The 19,686-nt window shown below is 35.8% G+C and overlaps 4 protein-coding genes across 7 annotated transcripts in view; 3 read left to right on the top strand and 1 right to left on the bottom strand.

The window, feature by feature from the left end:
• Window positions 1–3,904, top strand: part of LOC18600853 (golgin candidate 6) — a 6,567-nt gene extending 2,663 nt beyond the window's left edge. Inside the window, exons 10-20 of the mRNA XM_018120070.1 lie at window positions 74–169; window positions 352–402; window positions 484–570; window positions 708–821; window positions 915–986; window positions 1,063–1,248; window positions 1,367–1,470; window positions 1,629–1,671; window positions 1,890–1,955; window positions 2,071–2,829; window positions 3,088–3,904. Of these exons, the coding sequence (XP_017975559.1) occupies window positions 74–169; window positions 352–402; window positions 484–570; window positions 708–821; window positions 915–986; window positions 1,063–1,248; window positions 1,367–1,470; window positions 1,629–1,671; window positions 1,890–1,955; window positions 2,071–2,829; window positions 3,088–3,642 (2,133 nt within the window). The 3' untranslated portion in view covers window positions 3,643–3,904. The remainder of the gene's footprint in view (window positions 1–73; window positions 170–351; window positions 403–483; window positions 571–707; window positions 822–914; window positions 987–1,062; window positions 1,249–1,366; window positions 1,471–1,628; window positions 1,672–1,889; window positions 1,956–2,070; window positions 2,830–3,087) is intronic.
• Window positions 5,525–8,837, top strand: LOC18600854 (glucuronokinase 1). The gene is made up of 6 exons (XM_018120374.1): window positions 5,525–5,998; window positions 6,783–6,932; window positions 7,226–7,414; window positions 7,495–7,611; window positions 7,752–7,912; window positions 8,368–8,837. Exons 1-6 carry the CDS (start codon window positions 5,780–5,782, stop codon window positions 8,615–8,617), a joined length of 1,086 nt encoding a protein of 361 aa, XP_017975863.1. The 5' UTR covers window positions 5,525–5,779; the 3' UTR covers window positions 8,618–8,837.
• Window positions 9,138–13,370, top strand: LOC18600855. Its single transcript, XM_018120478.1, has 9 exons — window positions 9,138–10,240; window positions 10,905–10,960; window positions 11,033–11,115; window positions 11,286–11,364; window positions 11,555–11,665; window positions 12,002–12,111; window positions 12,217–12,300; window positions 12,450–12,487; window positions 12,933–13,370. The coding sequence occupies exons 1-9, from the start codon at window positions 9,346–9,348 to the stop codon at window positions 13,001–13,003; spliced, it is 1,527 nt and encodes a 508-aa protein (XP_017975967.1). The 5' UTR covers window positions 9,138–9,345; the 3' UTR covers window positions 13,004–13,370.
• LOC18600856 lies at window positions 13,802–19,069 on the bottom strand. 4 transcript variants are annotated; one of them, XM_007031557.2, is made up of 16 exons: window positions 18,785–19,069; window positions 18,515–18,688; window positions 17,536–17,684; window positions 17,280–17,379; window positions 16,989–17,144; window positions 16,068–16,172; window positions 15,712–15,795; window positions 15,467–15,582; window positions 15,264–15,365; window positions 15,070–15,183; window positions 14,914–14,970; window positions 14,728–14,794; window positions 14,587–14,640; window positions 14,414–14,488; window positions 14,299–14,334; window positions 13,802–14,107 (listed from the first exon to the last, which is right to left on the bottom strand). In XM_007031557.2, the coding sequence occupies exons 3-16, from the start codon at window positions 17,553–17,555 to the stop codon at window positions 13,979–13,981; spliced, it is 1,215 nt and encodes a 404-aa protein (XP_007031619.2). In that variant the 5' UTR covers window positions 17,556–17,684; window positions 18,515–18,688; window positions 18,785–19,069; the 3' UTR covers window positions 13,802–13,978. The 4 variants fall into 4 exon arrangements, with proteins under 4 accessions (XP_007031619.2, XP_017975928.1, XP_007031618.2 ...); XM_018120439.1 differs by adding an exon at window positions 18,056–18,131 and having other exon boundaries at window positions 18,515–18,878; XM_007031556.2 differs by having other exon boundaries at window positions 18,515–18,878.

Genomic DNA, 19,686 nt, shown 5'->3' on the forward strand with positions numbered 1-19,686 from the left:
CTGCTTATATATATATATATATATATATATATATATTATTGCCATACTAATTAAGAGAGTTCTATAATTTCAGGAGATTCAGAAAATTGTGGTCTTTGAAGGTGCATTTGAGAAAATTTTTAGTATTATTAAGGAGGAAGGAGGTTCTGAAGGGGGTGTTGTTGTGCAGGTGATTCATTGGATTTATTTTTTTTAAAATTCAGTGAACTTGTTCTGGCTTGTTTGCTGTTGAACCATTCTTTTTTTTTTTTAATCTGTGGCTTGTTTAGCTAAGCCATGTGTTTAGCTATGCTACTGTTCGAATAATCTATAAATGAATTAACAAGGTACTCATATGTTGTTCTTGCACAGGACTGTCTCGAGTTGCTGAACAATCTTCTTCGCAGTAGTGCATCAAATCAGGTTTACTCCATGTTTTATTTTCATTGTTGTTCTTCTCTATTTATGAGGTTTTCTCTGCTTCTGAATTTACGTGCATTTCAGGTACTACTAAGGGAGACTATGGGCTTTGACCCATTAATATCAATCTTGAAACTAAGAGGAAGTACTTACAGTTTCACTCAACAGAAGGTTAGATACTCAAGTGTTTATAGCTTTATATGGCTTCTGTTTTTCCTCCATTTCCAGTTCCTGTTGATACTTTTGCATGTTATCACAATCTTACTGGTTATTTGCTGTTGTCCATGAAACAAACAACATGCCAGTAGACCATTAACTTACTCAGTGCGTTGGAGACCATTAATTTGTTGATGATGGGAGGTTCAGAAGCTGATCCTCAAAAAGATTCAAACAAGATCACCAATAAAACAGTCCTAGTTCAGGTCTATCACGAATCATATCTGCTTGCATTGTCTGTCTAAAGAGCTATCTGTTTATGTGACATATTATCTTGTTTTCTGTTTTTGTGTTTGTAGAAAAAGTTGTTGGACTATCTGCTAATGCTGGGTGTTGAAAGCCAGTGGGCTCCAATTGCTGTGCGCTGTTCAGTAAGTCAGTTCTCTAGATTTGTTCTTCTTCTTCTTCTTTTCCACATACCCCTCTTTAATGATTATATTTTGCCAGGCACTAAGGTCCATCGGTGATTTGATTGCTGGGAATGCCAAGAATCTGGATGCTCTTTCTAGCAAAGTTCTTGGCGAGGAGCCACAAGTAGAACTTGCTTTGAATTCTATTCTCCGAATCATTTTGCGAACATCTAGTATGCAAGAGTTTATTGCAGCTGACCATGTCTTTAAGAACTTTTGTGAGGTTTATATCATAGGTTTTTTTTTTTGGTTAATAATTATGCCTATGTAATTTACATAGAAGTATCTCACATGTATGTGAACTGTTGTTTCTTGATTGTGAATTTGGATCTTATTTCTAGAAAAACACGGATGGGCAAGCAATGTTAGCATCCACATTAATTCCTCAACCAAATTCGATGACTCATGCTCCCCTTGAGGAGGATGTGAACATGTCATTTGGAAGGTTTGTTTGCTCTTAATGCTTTCTGTTCTGCACTAGGAAAAATGTGTTGAATTCTATTGAGCTGGTTACATCTTAAAGTTTTACTTCACTATTTTCTTGCTTCGTATAAAGACTCCTTCATTTGATGGAATTATTTAATTATGTTGTATATGTGGCAGCATGCTGTTACATGGTCTGAGTGAAAGTGATGGTGATCTTGAGGTAACCTAATGTTCTCAATTCTCCATTGTGCATCATCAACTTAGTGAAAAAGAACTATACAGAGAGCCTAAATTTGTTGGATCATATTGTATAATATTTGATTTTATATAATATTGCATGAAGAATTTATAAATATTGATCTCCGTTATATAGAATATTAGATTTTCTTCATGGTGCTTAGTGCCTGAGAATTATCCAGCTGACATTGTGAAATACAGACTTGTTGCAGGGCTGCTAGTGTTCTTACTCACATTCTCAAGGACAACACTCAGTGCAAGGAACGGGTATGCTGTCACATTTTATGTCTCTTTTTCACTTGCATCTAGAGCAAAACGGTAACTGTATGCTTTGTATTTGCTTCTATTTTTCTGTAATATAATTTCAATGGACATCATGCAGGTTTTACGGATTGAGCTTGAAGCGCCAATGCCATCCTTAGGAGCTCCAGAGCTACTATTGCACCGTATTGTTAGGTACTTGGCTGTTGCCTCTTCCATGAAAAATAAAGATGGGAAGCCAGGTTACTCATATGTTCAACCAATTATCTTGAAACTGCTTGTCACTTGGCTAGCAGATTGCCCAAGTGCAGTGCAGTGCTTCTTAGATTCACGCCCCCACTTAACGTATATGCTTGAGTTGGTGTCAAATACATCATCAACTGTGTGTGTTAGGGGTTTGGCTGCAGTTCTCCTGGGAGAATGTGTGATTTACAATAAATCTAGTGAAAGTGGAAAGGATGGTTTTACCATAGCTGATGCCATAAGCCAGAAAATTGGGCTTACGGCATATTTTCTGAAGTTTGATGAGATGCAGAGAAGCTTCCTTTTCTCTTCAGTGAAGCCAGCTCAGTCCCATAAACCATTGACAAGGTCCACTGCTGCTAGTATGGCAGAGATTGAAGATGGTGAAGAGAGTGATTTGTCAGATCAGAAGAATGAGGATCATCCAATCCTCACATCAATATTTGATGCTCAGTTTGTTAATTTTGTGAAGAGTTTGGAAGTGTATATTCGAGAAAACATTGTAGATGTTTACAGTCGCCCTAAGAGTGATGTGGCAGTTGTGCCTGCAGAAATGGAACAAAAGGGTGGAGAAAGTGACAAGGACTATATCAAGCGGCTAAAAGCATTTGTGGAGAAACAATGCTCTGAGATACAGGTAATTGAAATTTCAAAAAAGAACTCTTTAATTGGAAACAACTTTACTGTTAAAGACTGGTATCAATTAGCAGGGTTAGCAAATTTTGTTTGTTAATTAACAGTCTGCTATCTGCCATTATTCTGAAACTTTTATATGATTGTTGATTAACTGCAGGTGTGTTTGCTTATAAGCTATGTTCTGGATCACTGTTCTGAACGTTTAAATGGATGCACTTAGCTACTGATCTTCTGTTTTCCTTCTGCTTTTTATTTATAGAAACTTCTTGGCCGGAATGCCACTTTGGCTGAGGATTTGGCAAGGACCGGTGGGAGTGGGAATTCTCAACCTGAGCTAAGGGTGGGCAGCGGCTCAGATAGGGTCCAGGCAGAGACACTTCGTAGAGATCTTCAGGAGGCATCTCAGAGGATAGAGATGCTCAAGGCAGAGAAAGCTAAGATCGAATCAGAGGCATCGATGTACCAGAATTTGGTTGGGAAGCTGGAGTCTGATCTCAAGAGTCTATCCGATGCTTACAATAGTCTTGAACAGACCAATCTCCACCTAGAAAAAGAGGTGAAAGGTTTGAAGAGCGGAGGTACATCAACCTCTCCTGATATCGAGTCAATAAAGGCCGGAGCTAGGGAAGAAGCTCAGAAGGAAAGCGAAGCAGAGCTGAATGATTTACTTGTGTGCCTTGGGCAAGAACAGAGCAAGGTGGAAAAGTTGAGTGCAAGGTTATCGGAACTAGGCGAAGATGTCTGCAAACTGCTTGAAGGTATAGGAGATGATATGGGGCTGCCTGAAGATGATGATGAAGAGGAAGAAGACTAATGAAGCTCGTGTTAGTTACACGATAAGATATGGTAATGTGTTCTTCTTCAACCTCTATTTGGGGTAAGGCTGGTTGTGTGGTGTCAGCTTCGCAAAGTTGTACATTTCGTGGGGAACTGTACAGTTAATTGTTCACAATGCATCAACTAATCTTTTCTTCATTTGGATTTAAATTATGATTGCTATTAGACCTTTCTGGGTATCTCTAGTTATGCGTTCATCACCATATCTCATTTAATTATCAAGAATTCTTGTTCACACACATTGGAGTTGGACATTTGTAACTGATTTAGATCCTTACCAACTTTCCATTTCAAGTGAATTTCAGTCGAAGACTGAAAAATCCCAAATCAGTAGGCATTTTGCAAAATACCCAAATACATTTTAACATTTGGTTTATTAATTTGTATATAATCTCTGTATTTTTCAAATTTCTCTTTTTTCAAATTAAAAAAAAACCGGAAAATTCAAAGCATAAATCAAATTAAAGAAGGCAAAGAGAACTAAGGTATCCGGAATTGATTATTATATTTATATATTCAGTATATAGAAATATTTTTATTATCATTTTAATATTTTTTCTGCAAAATATAGAAATAATTGATCTATAATTTATCATGAGAAGAATAACAAGACAAAGTATCACGAAAAGAATAATTACGTGATGGATAACATATTTTTAATATTATATTAAATTTTTAAGTCCAACGTTCAACTTTAAAAATTAAAAAAAAAAAAAGAAAAGAAAACAGGGAAGGAAAGACAGCAAGAGGAAGAACCGAGGGAGAAAATGGAAATATTTTTCCTTCCTTTTTATTCTCTTTTTTCTAATTTTCCTGATTACTCCTAATATCTCTATCTTCCTATTTTTCCTCTCTTTCTCTCTCTCTCTCTCTTCTCGCATGATTTTTCGAGTGTAAAATTTTGTAAACAATTGTATAAAAAAAATTAAAGTTAGAGATATTTTTGTAAATTATTTAAAGAAATTAAAATGAAATTATTCATTTATAAAAAAGTTATTATTTAATTTACAAAAATAAAATTATTTATAATAATTTAAACACAATAACGTCCGATTCATTTTTAATATTGTCATCGTTTATTTATAATTTAAAAAAAGAGAAAATAAATGAATGACAAACATAGTATTCATTACAAAATATATCAAAAATTGAACAAAAGAAAACATAAAAATTAGTTAACAAAAAAAAAATTAAGAAAAAGCAACTAATTTGCTTTGGTACTTATTTCCAAGAACCTAAAGTCCATCACCAATGGCAAATAATGGAATGAGAAGTCAAAAGCCAGGAGAAGAAAGTACAGTCTATTTGCAGAGAAGTGTTAGTATGGATGAATGCTGGAAGTCCTTTTGGGATGTAGAAATATCTTATCTTTGCAGTGGTTCGGCATTGCATTGATGATAAACATTTAGTGAAGAGTCTGCAAAAATTAAAAGGCCATGACATAGAATTTCAGCTGAACAGAACACAGAAAGTAATATACGAGTATTCATCCAATGACAAACACCCAAACTGTCAAAAAAATGTTCTGAAAAAGCTTTAAAAAGGGCACAAAAATGGGTTTAAGCTTCTATCTCTTTCTCTTCATTTCTTTCTCTCTACACTCCTCCATGTCAGTATACATGCCTTTCGGGAAGCTTCGAAAATGGAGTTAGCAGAACACAGAGAGAAGAAAAGAAAGAGGGAGCAGAAACCCCTAAGGCGCCTCCCATTTGCATCCAAAACCCGAAAAAGCCCTTCATATATAAGTGCAATAACCGAAAACCCGAAATTGCCCTTGACAAATTCCACAAAGACAAACACACACGTGTCGAATCGGGGGGTTGTATGTTTAGATGAACAGTCAAAGCGGGAGGGGGCGGAACTGAGTAAGGATAAGAACAAATGCTGGGTGCTGACTGCTGAGTTGTGTTTTACTCAATGTCCAGAAAAGATTCAACTGCAAGCGGGGTCCTGAAACGGTACCTGTTGGACTGCACGTATGTCTCCTATCAAGTACCGTCGACTACTACATAAAACCTGATCCCAAAGAAATAGGAGAAGTAGCGAGGAATTAGAGTTTGAAAGCTACAGAAATTCTAACGACAAAAAGCTGTATTGTTTTGCATGCGGCAAGAATGGATCAGATGAACTCAGCTGAAGCAGGTGTGATTGAACACAAAGCTTATGCTCGGGTTGGGTTACTTGGGAACCCAAGTGATGTTTACTTCGGAAAAACCATCTCTTTTAGCCTTGGAAACTTCTGGGCTTCTGTTAAATTGGAGCCTTCTCATAATCTTGTAATCAAGCCTCACCCCACTCATGATCTTGTCGAGTTCAACTCCCTCGATCACCTGGTAGATTCTCTCTATCTTTGAATCTTTTCAAATGTTTATTTCCTTGTTTGCGTGTTTATGTTGGTGGGATCTGATGACTTCTCTCTCTCTCTCTCTCTTTTCTTTGGGTAGATTGAATCTGAATATTTTGATTATATCAACATTTTCACTGGAATTTTGTGGATACCCAGATTGAGATGTGCTGGTTTTATATCGAATCTGTGTTGACAGGATTGTTTGTTGAGTTTTGGTTGGGCTTATTCTTTATTTAAAATAATTAACGACAACGAAAATGATTAATGAGGATAATTAAGCATTCTATAATGGAAATAAATTTGAGATTGATTGTTTATTGGGTAGACGTAAAGGTTCATATTTTGTTGAATGAAAGGTTAATTTGTTATTGAATTGTTGGTTGGTAATGGTCCAGAATTGTTTGCATGTGGCACTGATTTATGGGTTATATATGGAAACCTTCTTGGTTACTAAGTATTTGATGAAGAGTTTGGGTTTGAGTATTTGCAGTTTGATCTTTTTGATGCTAATATTCATTTCGAGATATATATGCTTCTCTATCCAGTGTTATCTTTTGATCTGACATTGATGCAATCCAAGCCACATGTAGTAGTTGCCTTTGCATTACCTTTTTAGCTGCTTTGGTAATGAGCATATTAATTGCAATAATGAAATAAAGTCCAATTTTCCCATGAATCATGTCTGGTTCCACGTGCATTCATAGGTGTAGGATATCCACATTGCACATTTGGCATGAATGGGGTTTGATAGCACGTTGTTTTACTTGCAGGTAAGTAGATTGCAGAGTGAAGGTTATTATGGAGGTGTACGACTGCTTATGGCAATTTGTAAAGTCTTCTATAAGCATTGTAAGGAGAACGAGATCAATCTTCAACAGGGAAACTTCACCCTATCGTATGATACTAATATCCCTCGCCAGGTAGAGCTCCAAATAGCAAATACAAGAAATTGTATATCCTTTAGTTCAAACTCATCATGCCATTTTAGTTGTGGAATGTATCATTGTTTGATGTCAACCATTTTCATTCATTTTTCTCATGATCAAGGTCTTATTGTTTCTGGTTTGTAATTTTGATTGTTCAATTTACCTAGCTGTGGTTACATTTCATGGACATTATACACAAGCTTCTTTTTTTTTTAATTCTCTGTGCATGTAATGTTCTTGTGTTATTCTTACAACATTATATATGGCTTATACCTTTAATTTCTCAGACAGGACTTTCAGGATCCAGTGCTATTGTATGTGCTGCCCTAAGCTGCCTTCTTGATTTTTACAAGGTCAGGCACTTGATTAAAGTAGAAGTCAGACCCAATCTTATCCTTAATGCAGAGAAAGAACTTGGAATTGTTGCTGGCCTTCAAGATAGAGTGGCACAGGTCTATGGAGGCCTTGTCCACATGGTATGTTATCTTTATACAAACTTGGTCAACAAATTTATTTATACATTGTAATTTATTTATGCATAAGAATTCTTCTGTAGGATTTTAGCAAGGAAAACATGGATAAGTTGGGACATGGCATCTACACACCCATGGATATTAGTCTTCTACCACCGCTCCATCTCATTTATGCTGAGAATCCAAGTGATTCTGGGAAGGTCAGCAGATGGCTATCTTTTATATTATCTAGTTCTGCCATTTAGAAGTTTGACTTTTAATTCAGGCATAAGATGCTTCTTTAACTTTTCTTAGAATCTGTAGTGTATTTGTTCATGAGCATAGATTGTTTCAAATGCAGGTACATAGCACTGTGCGACAGAGGTGGCTTAATGGTGATGAGTTTATTATATCATCAATGGCTGAAGTTGCAAATATAGCAGCAGAAGGGCAAAATGTAATACTTGAGAAGAATTATCAAAAGCTTGCAGAACTCATGAATTGTAATTTTGACCTCCGAAGGTAGGATGTTTTTGCATGTCACGAGCACTACTAATTATGATATTCTGACCTAGGATTGTCCATTTAAGTTCTTATTTGTATATATATGTATATGTTCAACTCGATAAATAAAGTAAAGAAGTTAGCTCTGTGTGTTTCTATCTTTATTACCGCTAGTTGATCTTATAATTTATCTGCAATTAAAGCAATTGGCTTAATTAGTTTTTGTTGCTGAAAATTGAAGTTGAGCTTCCTATCCAAGTTGTACTACTGGTACTCCAGTGGAGGAAACAAAGGGAGCTGTATTATCTTGTGGTTAAGAAAAGCAGAAAAACTGCTGCAAGCATTAGCTTAAGGCTTTTAGCAGATTTTATTCATTTCTGATGTTATAGTTCTTTTTCAGACAAATAAAGATGAAGATGAGCTTTGTATATATTCTGCTGAATGCTAGTATGATGTGAACGAATCTTATGCAGGAGCATGTTTGGAGATGAGTGCCTAGGCGATTTGAACATTGAAATGGTGGAGGTGGCTCGGAGAGTTGGTGCTGCTTCGAAATTTACAGGCAGTGGAGGAGCTGTGGTTGCATTCTGCCCTGATGGGCCTTCACAAGTGAAACTTCTTGAAGATGCATGTCAGAAAGCTGGATTTATTATCCAACCAATACAACTTGTTCCTTCATGTCTAAATGAAGTTGATCTCCAGACCCTGTCAGAGTCAAACTAGGAGAATTTTATACCCCTTCTGGGGTTTTTTTTTATCATTATTATATATATATATATAACTATTCAGCATTTGGGCCTCTGAGGCTGCGGATATCAGAAATGAAATAAAGAGCATTTAGGTATTGTTTGGGATTTATTGAGCTATTATTGAACTAACAATCAGTGGCTGTTCAAAGATGAAATAAAACTATGGTGAATGATGGGTTTCATGGGTGGTTCTACCTTCTTATTGCAAATTGCAAGAAATTTGTTATGGCTACTTTTAATCTTTGCAACAATTGAACACTTGATAATTTCTTATATAGAAAAAAAAGGGAAATTTGATGACATGTTCTTATTACTATGATTTGATTCATTGTCTAACTTGATAAAACTCTAATTAAACAATTTCCAATGCAAAAAATATGATGAAACACAAGTTTTTTGTAAACAAATTCATTGTTATTGTAATTACTTTGTTATGGTGCTTTTAAAAATAAAGAACTATGGGGGTTTCTTTTCTTCTTAAACCAGTGGGCCTTGCCCAAAACCTAACCTCCAAATAAAATCCTATGGAAATTGTTGATGGTCAATACCGGTGTTTGACAGGAGCTCTGCCAAAATCTACCAAAGGCTCTCTGCTAAAAGCCTAAAAGCCTGCCAAAACCCTGAACCCAAGAGACAAAAGAAATCTGTAGAGCTTCAAACTTCGAAACTTCACCATTGGCAAAATCCCTTTCTGTAACCTCAATGTCGCTTCTTTTCCTACGGCCAAAACTCGTCTCTTTTTTCACAGCAACTCAGTCCCTTCGCCTGTTGTCATCAAAATCCAATAATCTCAACAAAAAATTGATCTTTTCAAAGCCACTTTCTTCTATTTTCTTCTCCACAACATCTACTCCTTACCCGCTCCAATATGATATGATCATCAATGCCCCAACTCAGTCCCAACCCACTCCAACTCGCCGCCGACTCAGTCGACCAGACTCACCCAACTCAGCTGAGGAAGAGAACCCAGAAAAAGAATTGGGTTTTGATTCATGGGTAGAAAAGAAACTGACTTTGGATGATGAAATGGACAAGTCTAAGCGGAAATATTATAGAAAGAGAAGGAAAAGAATGTATGGGTCTGATTCTGAAGATGATGAAAAGGGGAAAAATGAAGATGGGTTTGTTGAATTGAAGCCTAAAGTTGTAGAATTCGATAGGTTACATGAGAGGGAAGAAGAGCTTTATTTTTATGATACATTTGCATATCCTTGGGAAAAAGATAAGCATTATAAAATGGTTTATCAATTGGAGAAGAAGTATTTTCCTGACCAGTGTTTTGATAAGGCTTTTCTCGAACCTGGAAAGTCAAATGAGAAAAACAAAGATCAGGGAAAAAGTAAAAAACCTGGTGATGATAAGGAGGTGGAGGATAAAGGATTGGTGTTTTTTGAGGAAGAGGGAAATTCTGGTAAGGATGTGAAAAAGGAGGTTACTGAGAAGAAGGTGGAGGAGTTTTTTAAGTGTTTGAAGAAAGTTCCCTATAACGATACTGAGGTTAGTGCTGGGGAGCCTTACCTTGTTAGTAGGAATACTGAGCTTCCCCCGAGATGGGATGGTCAGTACGGAACGGTAGTTTTGGTGAATAAGCCTAAAGGTGAGACAAGGGTTATACATATTGCTTGTTTAAATTATACTGGATTTAGTATTTTGAATGCTATGTCTTGATCAGTATGATGTTTAGATGTATTTAAATCAGTAGTTTATCTATCACAGAGTGGAGGTTTTTTTTTTTTTTTTTTTTTTTTTTTTTTTATTGTGAAAGGATTGCAGTTCTTTAAACCTTTTTGTGCATTTAGTGATATCTTAGCTTTTTTCCTTTTCTTTCTCTTTTTTTTTTTTTTTTTTGGGGGGGGGGGTGTGTGTGGTGGGGGGTGGGGGAGATGTTGATAATTGATATGTGAGCTTTTATTGTTCCTGAAGTATGAATACTTCCTTATTTGGTAGTATGTAGCTTACAATCAGATGCTAGTCAAGAGAAGCTTAGGCTAATGAGGAGAAGATGTAAGGTAATCGTGTAGGCCAGACACTGCTTGCTATGTGCTTTAGAAAATAGACTCTTGTACTTCCTGTTTATAGTTCAGAGGGTATGGAATCAAATTTGATTGGTCACCCAGCCAAATGTTAGCAGGATTATTTATCTAATTCTCTGATTGCTGATATACAAATTTTGAGAATTCTCAGAAAATAAATGTAGAATGACATTCTGAATTATCATATTGACTTGCGTTAAATGATAACATTGTTGTATTGCAAAACAGGATGGACCTCATTTACAGTTTGTGGGAAGCTGCGTCGCTTGATCAAAGTGAAAAAGGTGCTCTTTTGTTATTGTATGCCACTGTAGCTTATTTTCAGTTATATTTAACTTTTTGGACTGTGCTTACAGGTAGGGCATGCTGGAACACTTGATCCTATGGCAACTGGTCTATTGATTGTATGTGTTGGTAAAGCCACTAAGTTCGTAGAGAGGTAAATTTGATCTGATCTCATGTCTGAATTTTACAGACAAGCTCTTCAGTTTCAATGTCCAAAGCCAGGCTCCACTCCCCTCCTTTAATGCCCTAATGGCTTAAAACTGAATTTTTGTTATCTCACATGCACCAAATGAATTTATCTGAGGGGTTTGAATTCCAACGCAGATATCAAGGAATGATAAAGGGATATAGTGGAGTTTTTCGCTTAGGGGAGGCTACTTCAACTTGGGATGCTGATTCACCGGTGTGTTTATTCAGTAGTCAATTATAAATAAGATCTGCTGTTCTTTGGTCAAGTTATATACCCTCCGCCATACTGTTATGTGCTGTTTACTTAATTTTTCTCCTGCAACAAGACTACAAGAGTTCAGCATGTATTTAGTTCTAGGACATTAGACCTGCTATTATTTAATTGTCACTTTGATCTGATGTAGGTTATTCAACGTGAGCCTTGGGAGCATATCAAAGATGAGGACATAAAAAAAACTGCTGCATCCTTCTTGGGGGAGATATGGCAAGTTCCTCCAATGTTTTCTGCCATCAAGGTGAGGTTGTGTCTATGAGCTGTGGAGATGCTTTAGGGGAAAAGCTGTGTTGCTCATGCATTTTTGTATATTTTATGCGCAGAAGGCACAAGCAAATATCTATTTCAAAATAATTTGCTGAAACTGATATTTAGAAGTATATTTTGTCTGCATAGGGGATTGAGAGGTTTTATAAAACTCTGATACATATATGTGTTTGTGTTTGGAGCACTAAATAAATCAATTTTTATTCACCCTTGTTCCTAATATGTGCTGTATAGAATGCCATTTTCATCTCACCTTCACATGAACTTGGGAATTTATTGAATAACAAAACAATGTCAATGTTATGAATAGGTTGGAGGTGAAAAGATGTATGACAAAGCAAGAAGAGGAGAAAGTATTGAACTGTCACCCAGACGAATTTCAATTTTTCACTTTGACATTGAGCGTAGCTTAGAAGACAGGTACTTTGTATTTATCCTTTTTTTTCTCCTCAAAACAAAACTGGTTCAGTCCTCTTACTAGGAAGTATCATTGGAGCTGATTTTAAATTTTTGATGTCTTTGTAGACAAAACTTGATTTTCCGGGTCACATGTTCAAAAGGAACATATATCCGATCATTATGTGCAGATCTTGGGAAGGCTTTGGGCAGGTAATCATTTTTAATAGTTTGACCCTTTAAAAATTTTCTGCCGTGTTTTAAGTCATGACCTTTGATTTTATTATCTTATGATCAATGGTCTCAGCTTAATCATTCGAACATTTGGGTTGATATTTCTCTTATTTCCTTCCCCGTTTCAGTTGTGCTCATTTGACTGCTCTGCGAAGAGATTCAATCGGTAAGGTCCCTTCCTCATTTTAGAAGATTAGTGTTGATTAAATAGATCTGGATTTGTTAGTATGAAGACTTGTCATTTTTATATCATGTAGAATTTTTTTTTTTTGGTATTTACCCAAAGTCGAGGATCTAAGAACCAGATGATTTTCCTAATATAAAAGAAGATAGTAAGAAAAAGAGAAAAATTACTATAAAAGTTTATCATATCTTTGTCCTTTTGGTTTCAAGAGGTGCCCTTGCACTGGCTGCTAGACTTAATATGCATTAAAAGGTGGGCAAAAGACAGGTTTGTTTCTTTTCTGTTGCCCAAAGCCAGGCAAAATGAATAAACAGAACCCCATTTGTATTCCTTTTTCCAGCATAGAAGAAATCAAACATTCTTTAAGTGCTTTTTTTTTGTTTCAAGAGGCAATAGTTTGCTAAGAGGTCAGTTTTCCCCCGTATAGGAGAATATTCAGCAGATGACGCATGGGAGTTCAAGGAACTAGAAGAGGCAATCACTAAAGGTTATTTCTAACTTGTAGTTGCACCCTTCTGCATGTCAAAAAGCTTCAGAGACATAACACTGATGATCAATCAGGACTGAAAGCAGCAATCTCCGGCATTGGACTTATTGAACTTTTCCTCCACCTTATTCATTTGTAACAATAAAAATTGTAATAGCATTCAGTTACAGATGTAGTTATATCGTATTATGTTCATTTTTTGGCAAGTTCTACAAGATAATGTTCAAGTTTGTAAAGATTTTTCATTTCCCGAGGTGATTGTCTCACATGAACGCTTAGCAATCTAAGGGCAACTGCAAATTTGAAATCCTGTAGAACTTTGTATTATATCAGAACTCATCAATGAGTACTTGTGGCAGCCTGTTATTAGAACCTTTATGATCTTATAGCAAGTCATATTGTAACTGCTTGATAGAATTAAAATTGGTTCCATTTTCTCTATCAGATAGGCTGCATCTGCATTCAGCATTTTAAACTGTAAAACTGTTCATTCCGAACTCTACTTTGTACAAATGCTTCAATGATAAAAGGAAAGATCAGGCAGTCCAAAATAACTAATTTCCATTAACAGGCATGAAATTAACCTTAACCAAGTTTTTCTTTTTTATTTTTTGAAAGAAAAAATTGAAACAGTATCAGTAGTTCTTACACCTCTTCCCTGTTCTGGAAATGAGAAAGAGCATTGGTTTGTTGGTTAAGAGTGTAGTTACATTTGAAGCTCTCCTTTCTGCACAAATAGGGCCAAGATTGAAAAGAACGAATCATTTTGGTAATATCTTGGCAAGTAAATTTGGCCATAAAGAGGAAAATACTCTGAACAAAAATTGCCCAAAAATATAATATTAACATTGATAGAACTGTATGAACACAAAAGTGACTTATACAAAGAACATTGCATACGCTGATAGGACCCAAGTCACCTTTTTTATCAAAAAAAGAAGTTGCGTCACATCTAGAAGCCTACTTGTACAACTCTAATGCAAGTATTAAGACTCTATCCACTTATGAGCTATTAAATTGGAAGTATTCATTCCCATTGCTTTAAAATATGCTGTCTCTGCATCAGCCATCCGATCTTGGAACATAGCCCATTCTTTCCTACATCTTTCCCTCACCTGGCACACAAAATTTGCAACTTTAAACACTTTCATCAAAAGAAACAATGCAGATTCACAAAAAATGCAAGTAAGCATAGGTCTACCGTCTGCAGCCAATCTACCAAGAGAGAGGGAGACAAAAACAAATGCATGCATACATGTGCACATGTGCAGGTGGAGAGAGAGAGAGAGGAATATTTAGTGCATACCCCTTCCCATGGTGCCCTTCCACCCTCTGCATGCCCCTGTGAAAAGAAGAAAACAGCAATAAAGTATACTGTGCATATGGAAATGTAAAATAAATGCTTAATGGGATTCATGTACCTGGTTCCCAAGTGAAGGAACACCTTGATGCACAATCCACTGAGCATCTACAACCCCTATTTTCTCATGAGGAGGCTGCTTGTGGACCAAAGTTGCAAAATCAACAAAAGATCTTGAGTATATACAAGGAGGAGCCTGTTAACTAATGCAAAAGGAATAAGACAGTCACTAACCTCAACACATCTCCTAAGAGCGAAATCCAGACCCCATCCATGAACCAAGTCATTCTGCATTTCAAAGAAGAATTTATATCCTACACAGGGAAAAGGTGAGAAATGCCAACGTCCAGAAAAAATAAAATCACTGCTGCATACCTGAATCATATGCCAAGCACATCGCCATGCATCGCGAGAGAACACAGTAGCCATGATCTCAACAAATCTGAGCATTAAGTATGCAAGAATAATTAGCAAAAAATTCAAAAAGTCCTCGTAAGATGATCAAAGAAAGATGCAATATGTTCACTCAATTTAACAATGAGGATTAATTATGCTTCATACGCTGCACATGGAGGCAAATGTGGATCAGTACACCAGCCAGGTCTCTCCTCGGTAACCCTGCAGGAGGAAAAAGGAATACCAAAGGTCAAGCTATTAAAGACAACATTCCAACCTATGTGGAATTACCAATTAGGTATACCCATATAACACTCTTACTTGTGAACTTCAGTGTCATCTCTTTTCCTTGTCATTGCCCATGTCAGCCCACTATTTGGCTCTAAACCTGGCTGGGATATTTCTAAACCATGTTTTCTGACAAGTTTTATGTATCTGAGAACAAAAGGAGTTTATTTTAGCTTACTCAAAAATGTATTTTCATTCAAAGGAAGACAGAGAACTTATGGACTTACTCCTCCGCATCAAAGTGCTCCACCCCAAGATCCTCATCCCACATAAAAATGTAGTCATAGGGTGCAACAATGTCAGGGTGCAAAAAGCGCTTTGCGTACCACCTTGATGAAATTGAGTTTATGTGAAACATGACTGAGGCTTAGCAAAACCCCATAAAACCTACTAGATTAATGTAAAATTTATAGAGGAGCTAGCTGCTAACCATTTAGTCTGCTTTCGAACACTCACGTGAATAGCTCTCTTTGACCACTCAAATTCGTCCCATGCACTGGCTTGACCATCATAATGAAACAACATAATAGTGAAGTTCTCTGAGAACTGTAAGATAAAGGTGTTAGATAAGAGAGTACACACGGTACATACATACATACATACATACACACATACATATATATAAATAGCAAGAGAGTGATGAGAGAGAGAGAGAGAGAAAGAGAGAGGACTGACCTTTTTTACAGCTGCATCAATATTGTATTTCTGACTAATACCAACGGTAAAAGTTACAAGATACTTTGGTTTGATAGTTAAATCCTGCAAATGTAACCAATCAACCAGGATTAGATTAAAGAAACATATTTGAATTTGAATCACAATGGAAAAAGGGAGATAATCATCATTGCCCCCTTCGTCTTCATCTGGGTACAAGAGTCAAACATGAATATGTTATCCGACACAAATCCAACTTTGACTAAATTCTTCCCTATGTGTACATGGTGACACTTAAAACTCCCCATATATCAGATTAGGATAATTAAACATAAAAATTAAGAGTTGGAGTCAATTAAAGTGTAGAAGATGCACACCTCACTTGGCTGACCCCATAATCGACGAGGATATAAATCTGATTCAGATTCAATTATATCAGGGGGAAGTCTTTCAGCACCCCGTGGATTTGTTGGAATCCAGATCTGCCATAATTAAGGATTAACAGTTAGTGATCCTATTAAAACCTGTAAGTGTTACTGCTCACTGATTTTCCTTGAAAATTGTTATACTAACTATAGACAACTGTCAAATATTAGCCAGAAAAGAAAAGTGTGATAGTATGATCAATAAGTGGATTTTGACCTCTACCTCTAATCACAAAATGTAACAAGAACAGTGAGGCACTGTCAAAGTTCAATACATATACAAATTAATATACAAAGCAATCAGTAAGGGAGATTCACAAAGTTTCTCCAGCTTAAATTAGCAACAGTTTAACAAGTGTGCATCCATATCTACCAGAAGGATGGGTGAAATCTTTAATCTTGGTTTCTTTGGTTCATAAATGGTTCTAATTAACAATCAGAATTCCTTAATAAGACAAAACCATCAACGCAGAACCAGGAAAGTGAAAGGGTTTGAAAACTTCTAGTCAAAGCTCCCAAGCTCACATTAGCAACTTTATAACAAATAGGACTGTAAGGTACCTCATGCTTGAGGAGCCCCATACTAAAGAAAAGCAGGTTTCATTAGTTGATAGAACTGAAGTTCAGATTTTCAATTTCCCATGATCAACTATGCATAAATCAATACTTTATTTACTAATAAAACTAAAACTACATTCGTATAACTCTGACATTATTAATGCAATGCAAATTATGTATATATATGAGCAAATTCTTTGACAACTTCAAACACTTTGATAGAAATCACAATTAAACTTTTCACAATTTCAAGACAAGGGCAGCCTACAGTCTAGATCCTGAACTGTATATATAATCAAAATAAAGGGGGTTTACCTTTGTCTCATTGTCTTTGGAAGATGGCACAGACATGACCTTATTAGCCTTGAAAGTGTTAAAGGCATCAAGTAGTGCTTCGGTTGAAAGGCCAGAATATTTATCCTCAATATATGTGATATCGATGGAAGGGAATAGGCTGGATGGGAAATTCATCTACCAAAATTTAAATGTATTGAAATATACTTGTTATTCCATGTTAAGAACACGGGAAAAGGGAAAAAATGAAACAAAAGAAAATCATGTGGGAAACAACTGATATTTATGAGATACTGAGCATGGCCAGCATACCTTAGTCAATGAAATCGTTGGAAAAGATACACCTAAAAAGAAGCCAAAAATAACTCCTGCAAAAGTTGTTATCAGAAGCCTCATTGTTTCATTTGTCTTCCTGCAGCACAACAAAGGTGAATGTAACTCATGTTAATGCCACTTTTGGTGTTACCAAAACCTTGTGAACTAGGAAAAGTGCCAATGAATGGAAATGGAAAAGAAAAATTAAAAAGCTTTCTAGTTTCTAGTACAAGAATAGTATGAAAAACAATACCTCCGCAAGGGAATTCCCATTATGCTCAAGATCTTCTTAATCTACTTTTACAAAGATATAAGTTGAAACCCAAAAAAAGAAACCGGATGCCAGTCATCAAGTTTGAAGTTCAAACTGAAACCATAACCCACACAGCATGACAACCAGTGCTGAAAAAGGTTTATTAAAAATTAGTGTCAATTGAGGTTATGAGAAATATAAAACAGGCAGTTTGAACTGAATATCACATTAGATAGCCCAAAAACAGAACATTAGTTCCTATCATACTCTTGTTAGTGGTGGATTAATTTCAGCTAATTGCAACTGTACATTAGATAACAGACAGGCTTATAAAAATTGGCTATCCTCCGTGAATTAACTTGACCTATTAGCAGTAGAATTTAGCAGTTAAATCCAAAGCACTATTTCACCATTCAAAATAGACAATAAGCAGAAAATATTTCATTTTCTAATATACAGTTAACTTGGCCGAGAAAAATTTTTAACTTTAGATTTCCTTTCAGAGGAAAGGTGTGTCTACCAATCAAGTTATGCTTCAAAATAGGCACAAGGAATGCATGTCACCACCGTGACGGCTGAGAAGCGTGCTTATTAAGCTGTACAAATAAGAAAAAGTTATGAACCACTGCGAATTCCAGCATTCAAATTCAGCCAAAACCAAGCTTGCATTTTTCCTTTTTTAACCACACCAACAAACTAAAATAGCAGGGAAATAAAAGAACAACGACATGAACCAAGCAAAATTATAGTATGTTCTTCCTAACAAAATTCACATGTACAAAAAGTTTCCCTTAACATCAAACACCAAGCTAAAAACTTTCCCATCAACCCATTTAACATATTAAAAAAAAAAAACCAATTCTTTGCCGGAAATCTTAGCTCCAACCCAGAAACGCAATCATTGAATTGAACACCAAAAACCAGAAAGCGCATTCCTTTCAAAGAGAAATAACTTAATCTAATGAGAAAAACAACCTACTTGGAACCAAAGCGAGAATTCTCAATCTGGGTTTTCCCTGGAAGAGCGTGATCAGTGAAAAAATTTGAATCTTGGGAGACAGACAACTCTAGCAACCAATCAAAGCCAGTCCCAGGTTTTCGTTGCTTCCTCTTTTTCCCTCTGAGGAATCTCTCCTTTAAACCAAACTTTAAACTGTTGAAAGATTTCGTTTTTTGAAAATCATGTCAAGTTAATAAATTCTGGTCATAAATCACATTTATTGATGCGAAAAAGAATTCCATTCCTCACCGGTTTCTCTTTCTTGGGGGTAATTCTTGTGTGTATAACTTTGGACTTTTAAAAACTTTTCACCATTAGAATATGTTAAGGACTCTACCTCTTGATTTCTTTTGATTGAAACTCGAACTCCTAATCCATAGGGGTTACATTACAACAAGTGGGGCCCAATGATTGAGACCACGTTCTAACAGGCTAGGGGAACTTTTCTGCCATCTGGAAGCGCTTAGAGATATGGAACCCCAATTCCCATTGCTTTGAGACTTTAAGTTGTTTGAACATAATTGGAGTAACTGCTTGGTCTTGTGCCTAATCTTTGAAATGATTATATTATAATTGTTCTTCCATGTCCCACAAATTTGCATGCTTTTGCTTGTAAAGTTCAAATTTTGAACATTTTGGGCTTAAGTGTGGGGTGTTACTGTGTCTTTTATTACTTTCTATTGTGGGACAAAGACAAATGGAAAGTTGAAATGCATGTGGCTGTGAGGAATGAAGATTGTTAATACATAGATTACAACAAGAGATGAATTTGGAAAAGGAGGATATTTGATATAAATTTGCTTCCTTTTTCCATGTGTTTGTCATTTGATGTGGCAAAAAACTTTCCTTTTAAGATTAAACAAGAGTTAAATTTAGAAAGGAGCATCTTTTAATAATTTTATTGAAAAAACTAATAGCCTGTGAGAAAATAAATTTAGAAAGGAGAGTATTTGAATAATTTTATTAAAAAAATTAATAACTTATGAGAATAGAATGGATATCTTTTAATTGGTGCTCTTGAGTATTCAATCCGATTATATAGGATTCAAATACCTTATATTTGAATTTGAGATATATTCGAATAGTAATTTTATTACTTGTTTCAGATTCAAGTATCACCCTTTGGATGCTTGATACCCCGAATCAATTAT

Source organism: Theobroma cacao, chromosome 4 (genome assembly GCF_000208745.1).
Source record: "Theobroma cacao cultivar B97-61/B2 chromosome 4, Criollo_cocoa_genome_V2, whole genome shotgun sequence".
NCBI classification, from domain to species: Eukaryota; Viridiplantae; Streptophyta; class Magnoliopsida; order Malvales; family Malvaceae; genus Theobroma; species Theobroma cacao.